General features: G+C 42.5%; 1 protein-coding gene across 5 annotated transcripts in view; it reads left to right on the plus strand.

Annotated features, from left to right (window-relative positions):
• DHX35 (DEAH-box helicase 35) overlaps nucleotides 1–17305 on the plus strand; it is an 85793-nt gene that overhangs the window by 38816 nt on the left and 29672 nt on the right. For all 5 annotated transcript variants that reach the window (XM_053574225.1, XM_053574224.1, XM_053574226.1 and 2 more), the window contains 7 exons: nucleotides 1372–1433; nucleotides 2364–2433; nucleotides 4599–4658; nucleotides 8928–9040; nucleotides 10233–10329; nucleotides 11169–11327; nucleotides 13798–14008. In XM_053574225.1, coding sequence (XP_053430200.1) covers nucleotides 1372–1433; nucleotides 2364–2433; nucleotides 4599–4658; nucleotides 8928–9040; nucleotides 10233–10329; nucleotides 11169–11327; nucleotides 13798–14008 — 772 coding nt within the window. The remainder of the gene's footprint in view (nucleotides 1–1371; nucleotides 1434–2363; nucleotides 2434–4598; nucleotides 4659–8927; nucleotides 9041–10232; nucleotides 10330–11168; nucleotides 11328–13797; nucleotides 14009–17305) is intronic.

Below are 17305 nucleotides of genomic sequence, written 5' to 3' on the forward strand. Positions count from 1 at the left end.
AAGGGAATTTTTTTGTACCGTCAAATATATTTAAACTAGGTAAATATACCCAGTGGATTTCATGACTTCGTGGTTCTTTTTGAGTCTTTCATGAAAAGTTTTTGTATTCTATTTGGTTATAATTTTAAGGCACCCAGTTCTTGACTGTTGGTTTGACATTTGGTGGCAAGTTCTCACTTGTTCCCTGTGTATGTATGTGATGATAACAGGTCCAAGAAAAATACGGAAATCTATTTTCAAAAACACTTATGCTTCAGCATCCGTGGGGATGTTTAACAGCACCCAAAACCAAATTCAGTACTTTAACAAGTCTTTTATGGCATGTTTCTGAAGCAATTCATAAACGTTAGTCCTAAATTATATTTGCTGACAATCCTTGCACACTACTGGGTGCTCGGTCCTGTGCTAAAACCTTTACATGTATAATTGGCCCTTTACATTTTTGGTTTCTGTATCCACAACTAACCTGGAATCAAAAATATTTAAAACAACAATAAAAAGTAACAAATGACAATAAAAATAATTCAAATAAAAAACACAGCATAACAAATATTTACATAGTATTGACATTTCATTTGGTATTATAAATAATCTAGGGAAAATTTAAAGTATACTGGAGGATATGTGTAGGTTATATGCAGATAAGCCATTTTATATACGGGGCTTGAACATCCCAAAGATTTTGATGTCTGGAGGGGTTAGGGCTCTGGAGCTAATCCCCTGAGGATACTGCAGAACAACTGTACTGTCTCATTTAGTTCCCACAATAACCCAGTGAGGTAGGCGCGCTTACAAATGAGGAATCAGGCTCAGAGAACGTAAGTAACTTGCCCAAGTTTCAGACAGCTAGTAAGAGGGAGAGCCGGGATCTAAACTCCCAGCAGTCTGACACCATAGCCCATGTTTTTAACTTGACCCCTAGGAATCATCTAGATTCCCTAAAATAATATCAGTTAAAGTTGAGGCTAATAATCTTAGGGTCTGCAATCTATGGTTTTGGGGATGTTTGAAGAATAATTATCTCAGACTCATGATATTCCTTTGGGCAGACACAGGCTTGTCTTCACTGCCTGTTCGTCAGTAGTGCCTGTGGTGCAGGCCCAGAGGCAGTGGGGCTTAGCTGATGTTCACATAGTAAACACAGGTAAAATTCTGCTGAAAGATTGCAACCCAGCTGAAGCTCCCATGTTTGATGTCTTTTATAAACAGTTCCATCTCTTGATAATGAAAATAGTGGGGCATTTTCTTTGTGGGAATAGACTTTACACACACTGGTGAAGAAGTTGTGCTAGAACATAACGAAGTTGTATTTGAACTTAAAAACAATTACACTGTAAACTCTTTCTAAAACTTTGTGTTTTTATTTTTTAGTTTCTTACTGATGGAATGCTGGTCAGGGAGATGATGGTTGATCCATTGTTAACAAAATATAGGTAAATGTGTTTTTTCCTATGATAACTTTCATAAAGTTTCCAAAGTTCACAAACAGATTGAGAAGCAGGTGTGTTAGTAGCTGCGATTCATGCCTGTGTTCAGCTACCCCGATGCTTTTCTCTTGACTTTGGCTTTTTGGGATCCTTGATGTTCTTCTCAGAATTTACACGTGATAGTCTCTTTACAGTCAAAAATGGGCTAATTAAGAATCCCAGTCCTTATTTAAACAGTCTGTCAACTTGTCCTTTTTATCTGACTTCTGTCATGCCTCAGGATTGATGGTGACTATGGAGAGAACTAACTGGCCAGTATTCTTTTGAATATGATACACAGAGTGGGAATAATTATCACCTTCTCCCTCCTTGTGTGTTTTTATCTGTCACTTATAGCATTAAGGTCGTCCCTCCCAGACTCTGGCATTCTCAGAGAGGATGTCACAGCTGCTGCCTCTGAAGCTTAACAGTCTTGAGGTGGTTGAGCCTTGTTCCAATTTTTATGTGCTCTGTGGGGTTATAGGTTATGTTGTCATTTAAAGTCAGGTACTGAATACTATTGGAATTCAATATGGATTTTAAAACTCTTTAAAGATAGCAATATACCATTTTTTATTAAGGTATAATAATGTCATCATTTTTATTAGCGCAAGAATTACTTCGTTGTTGGGGTGGCACCTGTGGCTCAAAGGGGTAGGGCGCCAGCCCCATATGCTGGAGGTGGTGGGTTCGAACCCAGCCATGTCCAAAAACTGCAAAAAAAAAAAAAAATAAAATAAAAAAATTACCTTGTTGTCAAAGAGGAGTGATTGGGATTTACTTTTGATACAAGCTGGTTGCGGGGGGGCTAGGTGCTGCATCTCTCCGATGGTCTAGATGAGGGCATGTGGGGCGAGTTGTTTAGATGCTCACGGAGAGCCGTCTTCTGATTCTCAGCGCCATCATGCTGGACGAGGCTCATGAGAGGACCTTGTACACTGACATTGCCATTGGCTTGCTAAAAAAGGTATGTCTTCACTGCCAGTTTTTTTGGGGTGTGTGTGTTTGTTTTGTTGCCTGATTAAGAAAGAAATTGTAGCAATTTGAAAATCCAACAAAATACCAAAGAAAAAAATTAAAATCATCCACAATCCTACCCATTCAGGAAAAATCACTGGTAGAATGTTGGTGCTGTTTTCTGTGTGTGCGTCTGTGTGTATGTTCCTTGATTTTGGCATGATAGGGATTCTATTGTGTGTGCTAATTAGCATCTTGCATATTATACTTAATGTTACATCAAGACCATTTCCCTGCATCATTGAATATTCTTTGAAGGCATTATTTTTAATAGGTGTATAATCACATCTATACCAGAAAGTATTTCATTCTTCTACTGTTAGCCATTTATATGGCTTTCAGATTTTAAACATTTTAAATACTATTGCAGTGGGCAGTTCTATAATTCAGTCTGTTTCATACTTGTTTCTTTTTGTTGTTATATTTTTACCTTTTTATTATAAAGGTTTCAAACATACCTCAGAGTAGAGAAAAGGTATAAATGACCCCCACGTACCCATATGTGGCTTCAGCAATTATACCTCATGGCCAGCCTTCTCCACCCGACCTCTACAGATGCCCAATCACAAGAGTCTGGAAAGCATGACAGACAGGGTGATTAGGAGCGTGGCTCTGGGTTCCACTGCCAGGGTTCACATTCTGACTGCCGAATTTACTCATCTCTAAAATGAGATCAGTGGTAGCCTCTGTATCTGCAGCTGTGGCTATTTGGATTTAAGTCAAATAAAATTTTAAAGCTCAGCTCAGTTTCTTAGTCACACTAGGACATTTCAAGGACTCTCCAGCCACATGTGGCTAGTGGCTTCTGTATTGGTCAGCGCAGATATGGAGCCGCTTCATCACTGAAGAGCATGCTGTTAGGCAGAGCTGCTCTGTATCAGCATTAGTTGTGAGGCTCAAGTACAATAATGTCAAATCTTAGGGCGGTGCAGGTGTAGAGTCACAACTAGACTACGAGGTGCAAAGTAGAGAAAGGTGCTCCCTTCAGGAGGATGTCCACAGCTAGGTGAGGAGAGGGTGGGCTGGATTTCAGAGCCCTCAGCTGCCTCAGCCAGGCATTTTGTTCATTGTACACACTTCATCCATAACTTTAGTCTGTGTTAGCTATTGCTGTACTTAACGTCGTCATTATTTTATTCCTTGGTCAAAAATTTAGACTTTTTTATACTTTTTTATACTTATCAGGCATAAGTATAGCCTCCCACCAGGTTATTACCTTTTTCAGGAACAGCATAATCAGAGGGCCTGTTTCACCAAATATTTGTCAACATAGAGTAGTAGCCTTAAAAATAAAATCTTTGCCAGAGTTATAGATTAAAAAAAACTCATTGCTGTATATTTTTGCTGTAGTTTAATTTGATGATTTCTCCTATGCATGTTGATTATCTGTTTCTTTGAATAACTGTTAATATATTTTGCTCTATTTCTATCTTGGTGCTATCTTTTATTGTTTGGTTTTGAAACACTTTTCCATTTTTTTTTTTTTTTTTTTTGAGACAGAGCCTCAAGCTGTCACCCTGGGTAGAGTGCTGTGGTGTCACAGCTCACAGCAACCTCCAACTCCTGGCTCAAGCGAGTCTCCTGCCTCCGCCTCCCAAGTAGCTGGGACTACAGGTGCCCGCTACAACGCCCAGCTATTTTTTGGTTGCAGCCGTCATTGTTGTTTGGCGGGCCCAGGCTGGATTCGAAACTGCCAGCTCAGGTGTACGTGGCTGGCGCCTTAGCCGCTTGAGCCACAGGCGCTGAGCCTGATATACTTTTCCATATTTTAATTGTATATATATGGATTCAGAATATCCCAAGACCCAAGGATCAGGAAAAAAATGATTTTATTCTCAAATTCAGATTTGGATTTTAAAGGTCTTTTATATTCTTAGGATTTTTAAAAAGCTTTTTGTTTTAGAAAATTCCATACATTTACAAAATTAGATTGGTATAATGATCCCCCTTTTACCTGTGATTTTAATAATGATTAATTTCTGTTCAGCCTTGTTTCATGAATAAGCTCCCTTTGGCCAAAACATACACTGGCTGGATTGTTCTGAAATAAATTTCAGATATCGACTTGTTTTATCTACAAGTATTGCACTGTTATCATTGTTTCCACCTCTTTAGATTCAAAAAAAGCGAGGGGATCTTCGATTGATTGTGGCTTCCGCGACCCTGGATGCAGAGGTAGGAGCATTGCCCCTTTCTTCTGCCCCTACACACTGGAATTATTGGTCATACCCTTGGGAAGTCACGTGTAGCAAGACCTTGTCTTTGGCAGGCTGGCCCGCCTTCCTGATGGGGCCCTCTGATATCCTAGGTTTCATATAATCAGGGGATACTCTGTTTCAGCTTGTGGGTGGAAATTAGCCTGTAATTAATTGAGTTCCTTATTACCTACTTGTCTTGTTTTTCTGCATACTATCTATTCCATACATAGGCAGTTCTTTTTGTTATTCTTTTCAAATGAGGCTATATTTCTTGAATTTATTTGTGACTTTAGCATATATGTTTAGATTTTTCTGTATAATTGAAGTTTCCCATATATATATATAATAATTTCCATGTTAAAATTTTTTATGGGTAAGTTCACATTATTTTTCTTTCTTGATGATAAGCACCAGTTTACCTAAACAAATATTTTTAGCTACTTGTTATATACCAAGGGTGCCAAAAAATGTATGTACATTTTAAGCAATCTTGTTGGAAGTAAAATCGATCATTCCCCAAAAGTGTATGAATTGCAGGTAAAATAGATGTGCATAGCTTGTCCAGATACACTTGACCAGTAATGGTACCATCAATTCAACTTCAAAAAGTAATACATAGGTAGTAACATCTCTTAAAATGTGTATACAGTTTTTGGCACCTTCAGTATGTATGCCTAGCACCATGCTAGCTACAGGTGATTTGTACACTCCCTCACTTGTTTCTGGAAGCAGACGTTTACATAGATGTTTACAGTTCATTGTGTTCAGGGTGGGTGCTAAGGTAGGCCATCCTTAATTCCAGCCAGCTGGGGCTGCCCAGAAGCTTTAACAGAGGAGATGCCCTGGGCTTGAAAAATATGCAGCAGTTTTCCAGATGTGCAGACATAGAGATGGACCTTAGACAGGTATAGAACCGCAGGGGCATGGAATCACGTGTTCAAGGAGCTTTGAGTCTTCTCTTGGCTGCCAGGCCCACAAGGGTGATCTGTCCCCAAACCACCTCTCTGACTTTATCTCCTTCCACTGTCTCCAGTGCTCCCTACGCCCCAGCCCCACTGGTCCCCTTGCTATTCCTCAAAATAACCCAAACATACTTATGCTCCGGATGTGCCCTCTTTCTAGACCATTCTTCCTCTAGTCACTCTCTTTGCTCTCCCCTCATTTCATTCCAGTGTTGATCATTTATTATCTCCTCCAAGCTTTTCCTGATCACCCTATCTAAAACATAGCTTATGTCGCTCTTGTTTCTGTTTAGCCCTCCTCACTGCCTAACACTATATGCAAATTCAGTGTTTATTGTGTGTCTCCTGTCACTAAACCGTAAGATTCAGGAGGATTGGGACTTTGACTGACTTGCTCATTGTTTTATCCCTTCCACCTAAAGCAATGTCTGGTGCAGAGAAGGTGTTTGGGTTCATTGAATTTTGATTGAATGAGAAGCAGTGGGAGATTAAAGATTAAAATAGAGGGGCTCACAGGGTTCAGATGTTAGAAGGCCTTAGAGCAGTGGTTCTCAACCTTCCTAATGCCGCGGCCCTTTAATACAGTTCCTGTGGGTCGCGACCCACAGGTTGAGAACCGCTGCCTTAGAGGCTAAGTGAAGGAGGATAGACTCCATCTTGGGAGGGTGTGGAATACAGTAATGACTTGATCATATTTAGATTCTAGAAAGATTATACTGGCCAGGCACGATGGCTCATGCCTGTAATACTAGCACTCTGGGAGGCCGAAGTGGGTGGGTTGCTGGAGCTCATGAGTTTGAGACCAGCCTGAGCCAGAATGAGACCCCTCTCTAAAGATAGCCGGGCACCTGTATTCCCAGCTACGTGGGAGGCTGAGGCAGGACAATTTCTTGAGGCCAGGAGTTTGAGGTTGCTGTGAGCTATGATGCTGTGGTACTCACAAGGGTGCCGAAGTGAGATTCTGTCTCAAAAAAAAAAAGAAGGAGGGAGATTATACTGGGTGCTGTGTAGAAGAGACAGGAGTAGATGTGGAGGAGGGAGGGAAGGAGGAAGGGAGATTATGCTGGGTACTGTGTAGAAGAGACAGGAGTAGATGTGGAGACACCAGTAAGGATAGAAAGGGCTTGGGCCCTGGCTCCTGGTCTCTCTGCGGCTTCACAGGTGCAGGACAACTTGAAGAGAGAAAAAGCTCAGCATGGCTAAGACGCATGGATGTCTGTGTGTATACCCAGACTGGTTCCTCAGACCTCTTCACAGGCTGTAGAAGTCTGTTGTCTTAGGTTTGCCCGTGGTAACTTTTGGGGTGAAGCTTCTATGTTGTCCTCTTTAATTTTTTTTATCTCCTTCATCTATAATATCTGGTGGAGTGCTGTTTTGAGGCCTGTCCCTGACCTCATTTCCAGTTACTTCCTCCAAGGCAAAGGTGCATAGAGCCTCTTCATTTTATCTCTTTCCTTCTTCTCCCCCCTTAAAATTATTTAATTAAGTTTAAAAAAGTATTCCAACTGGGTTTTGTTGTGTTGAAACTATAACGTCCTAGTCTTTTTATAGATTCACTGTTAATTCATACTTATTAATTGCTCACATTGACTTTCATTGTCTTTCTATATGTCACAGAGATTTAAAAAATAGCCACTTTCAATTCTGCCTACAGTAGTTACTGATACAGTTGATGTAGATGACTTTCTGGAAGTAATTTTTTTTTTTTTTGGGAGACAGGTTCTTACTCTGTTGCCTGGGCTACAGTGCAGTGGTGTCAGCCTAACTCACAGCAATCTCACATTCCTGGGCTGTAGCAGTTCTCCTGCCTCAGCTTCCCTAGTAGCTGAGACCACAGGCACCTACCACCATACCCAGCATTTTTTATTTTTTTTTTACAGTTTTTGGCCAGGGCCAGGGTTGAACTTGCCACCTCTGGTGTATGGGGCCAGCGCCCTACTCCTTTGAGCCACAGGTGTGGCCCATTTTTTCTGTTTTTCTATTTTTTTTTTTTTTTTTTTTTACTCCTTTGAGCCACAGGCGTGGCCCATTTTTTCTATTTTTTTTTTTTTTTTTATAGAGATGTGGTCTTGCCCTTGCTTAGGCTGGTTTTGAACTCCTGACCTCCACCATTCCTTCTGCCTCAGTCTCCCACTGTGAGCCACTGAGTCCAGCCCAGTTGATTCTTTTAGAAGTAGCCCTGCAAGCCTTTGCACTTTGTATGTAAGGCAGATCATTAGTGCAGTTCCTGGGCTCCTGGGTTTCCAGGAGCAGGGATGGGCATATTTTGTAAAGCTACCTGGGACAGTAAAGAAGACAGGTCTTGTGGTTACATAGCCAGGCCACAGGGAAACTGGAATATAGTTGGAGAGTGGGAAGAACATTCGGAATCAAATTATGGAATATTTACTAAATGGCATGTTCATGCCCCCTCTGCAGCTGGCACCAGCCTCTTTTTGCTCAGTGCTCACCCACCTGCCAGTTTGATCACTCAGCTCTTCTTAGTCTTAGCTTCTCTGTGTACCTTGTGTTCACATACCCTAAAACACGATCTTTGCTGTTGTTTCCTTACCTTCTTCCTTGGCTAGAGCACTCTGGCTAGCCCTCCCCATAGGCTGCAAGCATGTTGGTCAGATGCCATTGAATAGGATGAGTTTCTTGCTCAGCAGAAACGGCCAAGAGCTGTTTCTCCCCATAGGGTGCTGTGGGGGTGTTGGGAAAGTGCATCACTGATGGCCTACCCCATATAAAGCACTGCGTAACTCAGGGCATACCTGGAAAGATGGAGAAGACACCATCCCTGCCTAAAACCAGTAACACTGGGGCCAGGAGCATACCTACTAGTCACAGAAGTAGAAGTTTCTTTTTATAAACTGATTGATGAGCACGTCTGTGCTTTCCAGATAGAGGTACATATCAAACTGTTTAACCTGCATCAAACGTGAATCATACCTTTTGACCGAAGTTTTGGTTAAATAAAATATAGAGGACAGGAATCAGATAAACAATACCACACCTACATGTTAACCCAGGTGCGTTACTGAATGCAGTTTTGAAATCAAACCTTTGTTATTTTTATCAAACTTTAAGTCAGTACTCTTGTCACTGAAATGTGATTCCCCTAAAATTTCAGTAAGAAAAATGTGAATTTTTAAGATTATCGTGCAACCCATCATCTGTATTACATATATCTAATCTCTGTTACCCTCCCCTGTGCCAGTTTTATATTATTTTCTTTTCACGATTACTATGAAACTTTTTTTTGAGAGAAATGGAGAGTTTATTTTTATTTTTATTATTTTTAGAAATTTCGAGATTTCTTCAATCAAAATGAAACCAGTGACCCAACTAGGGATACATGTGTGATCCTTACAGTGGAAGGGAGAACATTTCCTGTGGATATCTTTTATCTACAAAGGTAATGATGCTTGAATTCTTGATGGCGATGATTAGAAAACTCCACCTGGGCTCGGTGCCCATAGCACAGTGGTATGGCACTGACCACATATACCAAGGCTGGCAGGTTCAAACCCAGCCTGGGCCAGCTAAGCAGCAATGACAACTGCAACAGAAAAATAGCCGGGCATTGTGGTGGGCTCTTGTAGTCTCACCTACTTGGGAGGCTGAGGCAAGACAATCGCTTAAGCCCAAGAGTTGGAGGTTGCCAGGGCAACATAGTGAGACTCTGTCTCAAAAAAAAAAAATAAGATAAACAAACAAAAAAACTACTTGTAATGTGGAATGACAGGGAACTCCATCTGCTCGAAGCTCTAAGAGGATGAGGAAGAGCACGTCGTGTGTCTCTTGTCATTGATCTAGAATGCTGAGGAACTCTGCTCAGCATCACTGTTGAATTTAAACTCTTAACACTGATGCACACATTTCCCTGAGTCTGGCCAGTAGCTCAGTTGGTGAGAGCAAAGTGGTGAAAGGTTACAGGAGAGGAGCTTGGTAGTTCTCAGAACTGGGGTTTACAAGGCTGCCTGTCAGTGGGAGCAGTACTGGTGGTTTGGTTCTCACCTGCCTGCACCTTAGTGAGAAGGCCTGATTGGCAGTTTTGGGAGGAGGCCCATGGTCAAGAAAGGAGCCTCCTAATTCCTGTATGCAGTCACTGGGGAGCAAAGACTGAGTTTGGTCCACTGGTTGATAAATCCAGAGAATTGTAGATTTGACTTCTGAGTCATTCTGGCTAGATAGTATATCCACCAGCTCCATCCACCCAAATCATACATGCTGCCAGTGGTGAGGAGGGAAAACGAGCTAGGAAGAGTGTGGGATTCACCACTGGGACCACAGTCCCAGATTTTTCCCTGGTCCCGTGTCTTTGCATGTTAAAGATAGTACATCTCCTTACATGGGTATATCATTTTTATTTCTTTGCACATAAAGCTAAAAATCATAGTTTATATAATTATGGATTACTCTTGGATACCACATTTAAAAAAAGGGGGGCAGGGAAAGAGTGAATATGTTATTTATCCAGGTACTAATTACCTGCTGGGCAGGTCAAGACTAACTTTGAGGAGGCTGTGCTGCCAGATTATTAGGGTAACTGATCTGTAATTAAGGAGCATAGTCTCCTAATGAATTCATCCCACACATCTTTTCAGTCCTGTTCCAGATTACATCAAATCAACTGTGGAAACGGTGCTGAAAATACACCAGACGGAGGGAGATGGAGACATATTAGCGTTTCTTACTGGCCAGGTAATTCCTCTGGACCTCTCCGTGATGGGGCATGTTAAGGCAGCACCAAAATTAACACAAGCTCTGTTAATTACTCTGCCATTTATTTCATGTATTGTTGTATTATGTGGTTACTTAGTTATATAAAAGTTTGTTTGCTCCAATGTCATTCATCTACCAACTAAACTGGCAAGGAGTCATTAGCGCCTGCCTATTCAATCTGCAAAGGGCTAAATGTATTTCAAATTTATTAGCTGATTCCAGAATAAACTAGATAGTTGACTCAATGGGTTGTATTGTCTGCCAGAATGGAAAATGGCATTAGGCGCATTTTGCTGTTTCATACCGCTTTTCCCAGTGACACCTTTACACATCCTGGAAGTGACAAGTGTCCACTTTATAGGAAAAACAATTGAACAAGCCCAAGTGCTCACTCAGTATGGTAGCCCTGTTCAGAGCTACCCTCCAGCTATAATCTTTGCCATTGCCAAACATTTCTATAGTTCAGTAATCTTTTCTGGGGAAGGTGTATAACAATTTTATACACTGCAACTTGTCCATATGCACATGGAAGCTGAGTGAAATAGTCATTATTTTTATTTATTGGGAACTCTTCTATTCATTGCAGATAGTATAGACTTTTAGTAATTAATATTAGTTATGAATTTTTATCTGTTGATGGTCATTGTTCAGTAACATTTGATTAAATACTACCCCAGAGTGGAACATTATGGCACTAAAATTCTTGAATCTGACCAAAATTAAAATCCTGATCCCAACTTTCATTTTGTTTCAGTGTGATAAAATGGCATGTTTCAAATTAATCTTGTTTTCTTTGATTCCTGGTTCATTGTCTTTAGGAAGAGGTAGAAACTGTTGTTTCCATGCTGATCGAGCAGGCTCGAGCACTAGCTCGCACTGGGATGAAGAGACACCTCCGAGTTCTCCCCATGTATGCAGGACTGCCTTCCTTTGAGCAAATGAAAGTGTTTGAAAGGGTGTCACGCAGTGTCAGAAAGGTGAGACTCTCTGATGCCCATGGGTATTTGTGGCCATTTACAATCACATGGTGCCCCTTTGCTGTGCTTTCCCTGTGTTGGAAAGGACTTTTGTAGTGGACGTGAATCTTGCTATATAGGAATGTTTCTTTCAGAGTTTTAGGTTCATGCTTCTGTGTAGTAGATCTGAAAGCTCATGATAAGTAAGGTGTTGGGACGATTCCCAGGGGAGGGCAGTCACAGTACTGCCTCTCTTCTGCCTGCCTGATATTTCCCCTGACATGATAGATACTTACTGCCTTGGCTTATGGGACTATTTTGGCAGATTGCGCTTAGTCAGAGCAGTAGCTAAGTTACCACAGTGGTCTAAAACCTATAAATCATTTAAGTATCAGTTTGCCCATAGAACAAAATTTAAACCAATTAATTCAAGGTGTGGCGTAGAAATCTTTAGCCTTAAACTTGGGGTGGGGAAGGGTGTGGTGGAAAGCATCATGTGTGAAGGAGCCAGCAGGTGGCTGGTCTGCTTACTGCTCCTTGTGCCCCTGGGCCTGACTCTGCTGTTCCTCCCATCAGATGAGGAATACACAGAGCCAGCCAGAAGTCAGCTTATACAGTAGGAGCTAAAGGAGGTGTGGGATGGTCTGAGGACCTGCTTTCAATTTCAGACCACTTGGAAGAGGGTGCTCAGCCTTTTGGCCCAAACCTGCCCAAATATTAATTGTGGCCAGCCAATCAGGAGTCCTGCTTCCTCCCCTGGGTTGCAGTGTGCCCTGCTGTGACTTTCTCAACCTCGAGTCTCAGGTTTTATAGCTGCTGAACATAAGGTATAACTTTTAATAGTTTTATAACATAAAATCTCAACTCTCTACTACATAAAAACTTTAGGAAGATTTTTATAAAATGATCATTTATAATATGATTTTTTAAAATATAAGATGATTTATTTATTTTTGAGACAGAGTCTCACTTTGTCACCCTCGGTAGAGTTCCATGGCATCATATCTCACAGCAGGCTCCAACTCTTGGACCTAACAATTCTCTTGCCTCAGCCTCCTACGGAGCTGGGACTATAGGCACCTACCACAATGCCCGGCTGTTTTTAGAGACAAAGTCTCGCTCTGGTTCAAGCTGGTCTCAAACCTGTGAGCTCAGGCAATCCACTCGCCTTGGCCTCCCAGAGTACTAGGATTACAGGTGTGAGCCACCGCGCCTGGCCTATAAGATCATTTATACAATGCAAAGTACTTGAGAAAATATTTAAGGGCTATATATACATGTCCTTTGCTGCTTAAAACCCTCCAGAGGCAGCTCCTAGTTTACTTGGAATAAAATACAAATATCTCACATTGGTCCAGAGACTGCATGTGATCTGGTCTCTGCCTCCCTCCTTAACTTCCTCTTGTGCCTACTCTGTATTTTGGCTGTTTCTCCTGCTTTTGAAGTGTTTCTTCTGCTTAGATCTCTGTAGGATTGGCTGCTTCCTTTTAACTCTGGTCTCCACTCCAGGTCATCATTCAGAGAGGCTTTCCCTGGCCAACCAGTGTACTGTTATTATGTCCTGTTATTATAATATTAAAACATTATATACATGTTATATGCTGTGCGATATATTACCTGGTTGAATTTCTTTCTGGTATTTGTTGCTGTCTGAAATGACCTTGTTTTTGTTTAGTACCTCCATACCGCAAACACGCCAGAGTAAATTCTTTGTGTGTGTGTGTGTGTGTGTGTGTGTGTGACAGAGCCTCAAGCTGTCGCCCTGGGTAGAGTGCCATGGCGCCACAGCTCACAGCAACCTCCAACTCCTGGGCTTAAGTGATTTTTTTGACTCAGCCTCCCAAGTAGCTGGGATTACAGGCGCCCGCCACAACGCTCGGCTAGTTTTTGGTTGTAGTTGTCATTGTTGTTTGGCAGGCCCGGACTGGATTTGAACCTGCCAGCTCTGGTGTATGTGGCTGGCACCTTAGCCGCTTGAGCTATAGACCCCGAGCCACCAGAGTAAATTCTTATCTGTCTTGTCCATCGTACATTCCCAGCACCTTGAACAGTGCATGGCAAAGTTCACACCCTCAGAAAATAGTTAGAATGTGAATGGATAAATGAAGATAGTGATTTACTTTGGTTGTGCAAAAGGGGAAAACTAACATTCTCGAATATTTACTATGTTCTAAGTAGTAGGCTCTGATCCCTTTATGTATATGTCTTATTTAATCCTTTCAGCAACCCTGGGGAGGTGATACATTTATTATTTAAGTGAGGAAATGGATGCTCCAGAGGTCGAGTGACTTGTTCAGGGTCACACAATTAGGGAGACTTCAAACCCAGGTTGCACTGACTCTGACACTCAGGCTCTATCTGGTAGATCAGATTGCCTGTCACAGATTCTACGGTGTTGGAAATACCATTCCATCTTCAGCATTTCTGAGAGTTTAGTAAAAGTGAAGTGAATAAAATAACTTGTTTCTCTTCTTTTCTGTGGGAAACATAGGTGATAGTGGCCACGAATGTGGCAGAAACCTCCATTACAATCAGTGGTGTTGTGTATGTGATTGACTGTGGCTTTGTGAAGCTTCGAGCTTACAATCCCAGGACAGCTATTGAATGCTTGGTGGTGGTGCCAGTGTCCCAGGCGTCCGCCAACCAGCGAGCAGGACGCGGTGGTCGCAGCCGCTCAGGAAAATGTTATCGCCTTTATACAGGTAAGTGTGGCTTTCCTTTAGGTTTTGACTTTCTCATAGCCTGGGCATTGGAGAATATAGCAAAGATGGCAGAACTCAGCATCAAATCCAGACCTCCCTCCCAAAGCTCTGTGTCATCTGACCCCCACTGCCCTCCTCACTCCCAACAGCTTTTCTTTGCTGCCACCCCTCATCAGCCAGAGCTGGCCCATGGGTCACCACCTAACTGCCATCGCTGTTCTTGCCTGAGTGACGTCTGGCCTGTTTGTAGCCACATGCCCTGTAGCGTGGGCTCTGTCAGGTCCTGTCTTTCTTTCCTTTCCCTTGGTTTACTGCGTTTTCTTATTCTGAGATCCCTGAATCTTGTGGGGCCTCTATTGGGTTCTACTTTTGCCTTTGATTCAGAGCGTCTCTGCTGAGCTAAAATGCAGAGTCCACTCTTTCATAGAAAATAAATAGCTAGTAAATTCCCTCTCTGTGCCAGGCACCGTTCTAGGCTCTGAGGGAGCAGAATGAAATTCCAGTACCAGCCCATCAGGAGCTTTCTTTCCGGCTTGAAGACAGTCTTACATACAGATGATGATGTGCCCTGAGTTGCTGTTTCCCCCTTTATACCCGTCCTTTGTGGGGAATGATTATCGAGATTTCCCCCATTTGTCCAGATTCAATGTCTAAGTCATTGTTAATTCCCTCCTCCTCTCCAATGCCCATCTGCACTCATTTACCAGGTCCAGGGTTGTTGTGTTCTGTTTTGCTTTTTTCTGTTGCTGTAGCTACCTCTGAAGAAGGTCCAGGAGTTTTAGCCTGCCTTTTATCTGTTTTCCCTTATGATTATCATTGTCCTTATTCAGCGTTTGACATTGTTTTTGCTTTTATCAAATGATTACTAAACACCTGGTTTGTGCTGAGCATGGTTTTAAAGCTTGGAAATCTGGGGCTAGGTCTGTGGCCACGTGGTAGACAGTCTGGTGGCAGCAGAAAATCCACTAATAGATCAGCATATTATGGTATGCTAGGGCTGCCATAAAGAATAGGGAGCCCTGGAAGCAGAGAACAGGCTCAATATTATCCTGCTGGGGGGCATTTCATAACCAAGGTGGTGTTTGGGCCTGACTTTAGTTGTCCAGGTGAAGGGGTGGCAGGGGAGGTCAATTTCAGCACTCCAGACAGGGCATGGAATATGCCATACTTGGGAGGAAGGAAGGGGGTACAGTGCATTCATGGAAGGGAGGGAGCAGGCAGAACTCAAGGCCAGAGAAGTAAGGACAACTGCTGAAGATGCTAAGAAGGAGGCTCTGTGCCTGTAGCTCAGTGGCTAGGGCGCCAGCCACATACACTGAAGCTAGCGGGTTCGAACCCAGCCTGGGCCTGCCAAACAACAATGACAACTATAACAAAAAAAAAAAAAAGCCGGGTGTTGTGACGAGCACCTGTAGTCCCAGCTACTTGGGAGGCTGAGGCAAGGGAGTTGCTTAAGCCCAAGAGTTGGAGGTTGCTGTGAGTTGTGAAGCACAACTTTACTGAGGGTGACATAGTGAGTCTCTGTCTCAAGAAAAAAAAAAAGATGCTAAGAAGGAATGATTAAAATAAAATTAAAATAAAAGGAGCATCAGGACTAAAGGACATTCTGAAATGCAGATGAGGAGGAAGGGTCAAGATAATTTTCTTTTTAGATATAATTTGAAATTTACACAACAAAATTAACCATTTTTAAAGTGAACAATTTAGTGGCATTCGTTATATTCACAATGTCTGCAACCACCACCTCTATCTGGTTTCAAAACATTCTCCAAAGTGACACCTCTTATTTATTAAGCAGTTTTTCCCCATTATTCTCAGTCCCCAGCCCCGGGCAATTAGTAATCTGCATTCTTCTCTGGATTTCTCTCTTGGCTATTTCATAACAATAAAATCATATAATAAATGGGTTTTTTGTGTGTAGCTTCTTTTACTTAGCATTTTTGGGGTTCATCTGCATTGCAGCATGTTTTTTCATTCCTTTTTATGAGTGAATTCCATTGCATGGATAAACCATGATTTGTCCATTCATGTGTTGACAGGTTGTTTCCATCTTTTGGCTGTTGTGAATAGAGCTGCTATGAATGTACATGTATGTGTGTTTGAGTACTTGTTTTTCTTTTTTCTGTCTTTCTGTCTTTCTTTTTTGTTTTTTTAGAGACAGAGTCTCACTTTATTGCCCTCGGTAGAGTGCTGTTGGCATCACAGCTCACAGCAACCTCCAACTCCTGGGCTTAGGTGATTCTCTTGCCTCAGCCTCCCAGGTAGCTGGGACTACAGGCACCCACCACAATACCCGGCTACATTTTTGTTGTAGTTTGGCTGGGGCCAAGTTCTAATCTGCTACCCTCAGTATATGGGGCCCGTGCCCTACCCACTGAGCCACAGGCACCACCCTGAGTACTTGTTTTTCATTCATTTGAGTATTGCAAGGTCATATGGTAATTCTGTGTTTAATTTGTTAGGAGCTTGAGTTATTATTATTATTTTTTTATTCGGGATTCATTGAGGGTACAAGAAACTAGGTTACAAGAAACCAAATGATTGCATTTATTAGTGGAAATTCCTCTTACAATTGTGCCTTGCCCCCAAAAGGTGTGGCACATACCAAGACCCCCTCCCCCTCCCTCCTTCCTTCTCTCTCCTCTTCCCTTCCCCCACCCCCTCCTTCCTTCTTTCTCTCTGTACTGGTGCTTGAGTTATTTTAAAGAGGAAATGTCCAGTGTCATTTCTTGTGCCATAGAAATCATGTACTAGAATGTAGACTAAAGATAGACCACTGGCTCCCGTAGCATGAGCAGTTTAGGTGTAAGTGGGGTTGGGGAGTTGCTGCCTGACAGTAGTTGAGGGTTTCTGTGCCCAGCCCCTGGCTTCTAGATTGTGCAGCTCTGAGCAGGGTGCCATCTGTTCAGACCCTTCACAGTTTCCCAGAACCTTCCAAGCCTTTTCTTCAGCCTGTCTTCTCCGGTACTGCCCACACCTCCCTCTGTTGTCCCAGCTGAATCATACTCTTCTCGCTCTGCCTTCTGCTTACCCTCTGATACCTTCTCCTTGGTCTGTTTCCTCTTTGCCCAGCAGCAGAGCCTCCTTATGCTTCACATCCTCTCAAATGGCAGGTCCCTTCCGAAGCTTCGTAGGTGTGTACTGGTGACTGTGCTGGCCTTTCCTGAGCCTCCCCTCCTTTGGGAGGACCACTCACTGGGAATACGCCTGTTCCTCCTCGGAGTCTCGATGCTTCATATCGCTGAAGCTTTTCAAGGAGACTGCCTGTGGCTCCTGCAGCTCCTGGCCCACCTCCCA

This window comes from Nycticebus coucang, chromosome 21 (genome assembly GCF_027406575.1).
Source record: "Nycticebus coucang isolate mNycCou1 chromosome 21, mNycCou1.pri, whole genome shotgun sequence".
Taxonomy (NCBI): domain Eukaryota; kingdom Metazoa; phylum Chordata; class Mammalia; order Primates; family Lorisidae; genus Nycticebus; species Nycticebus coucang.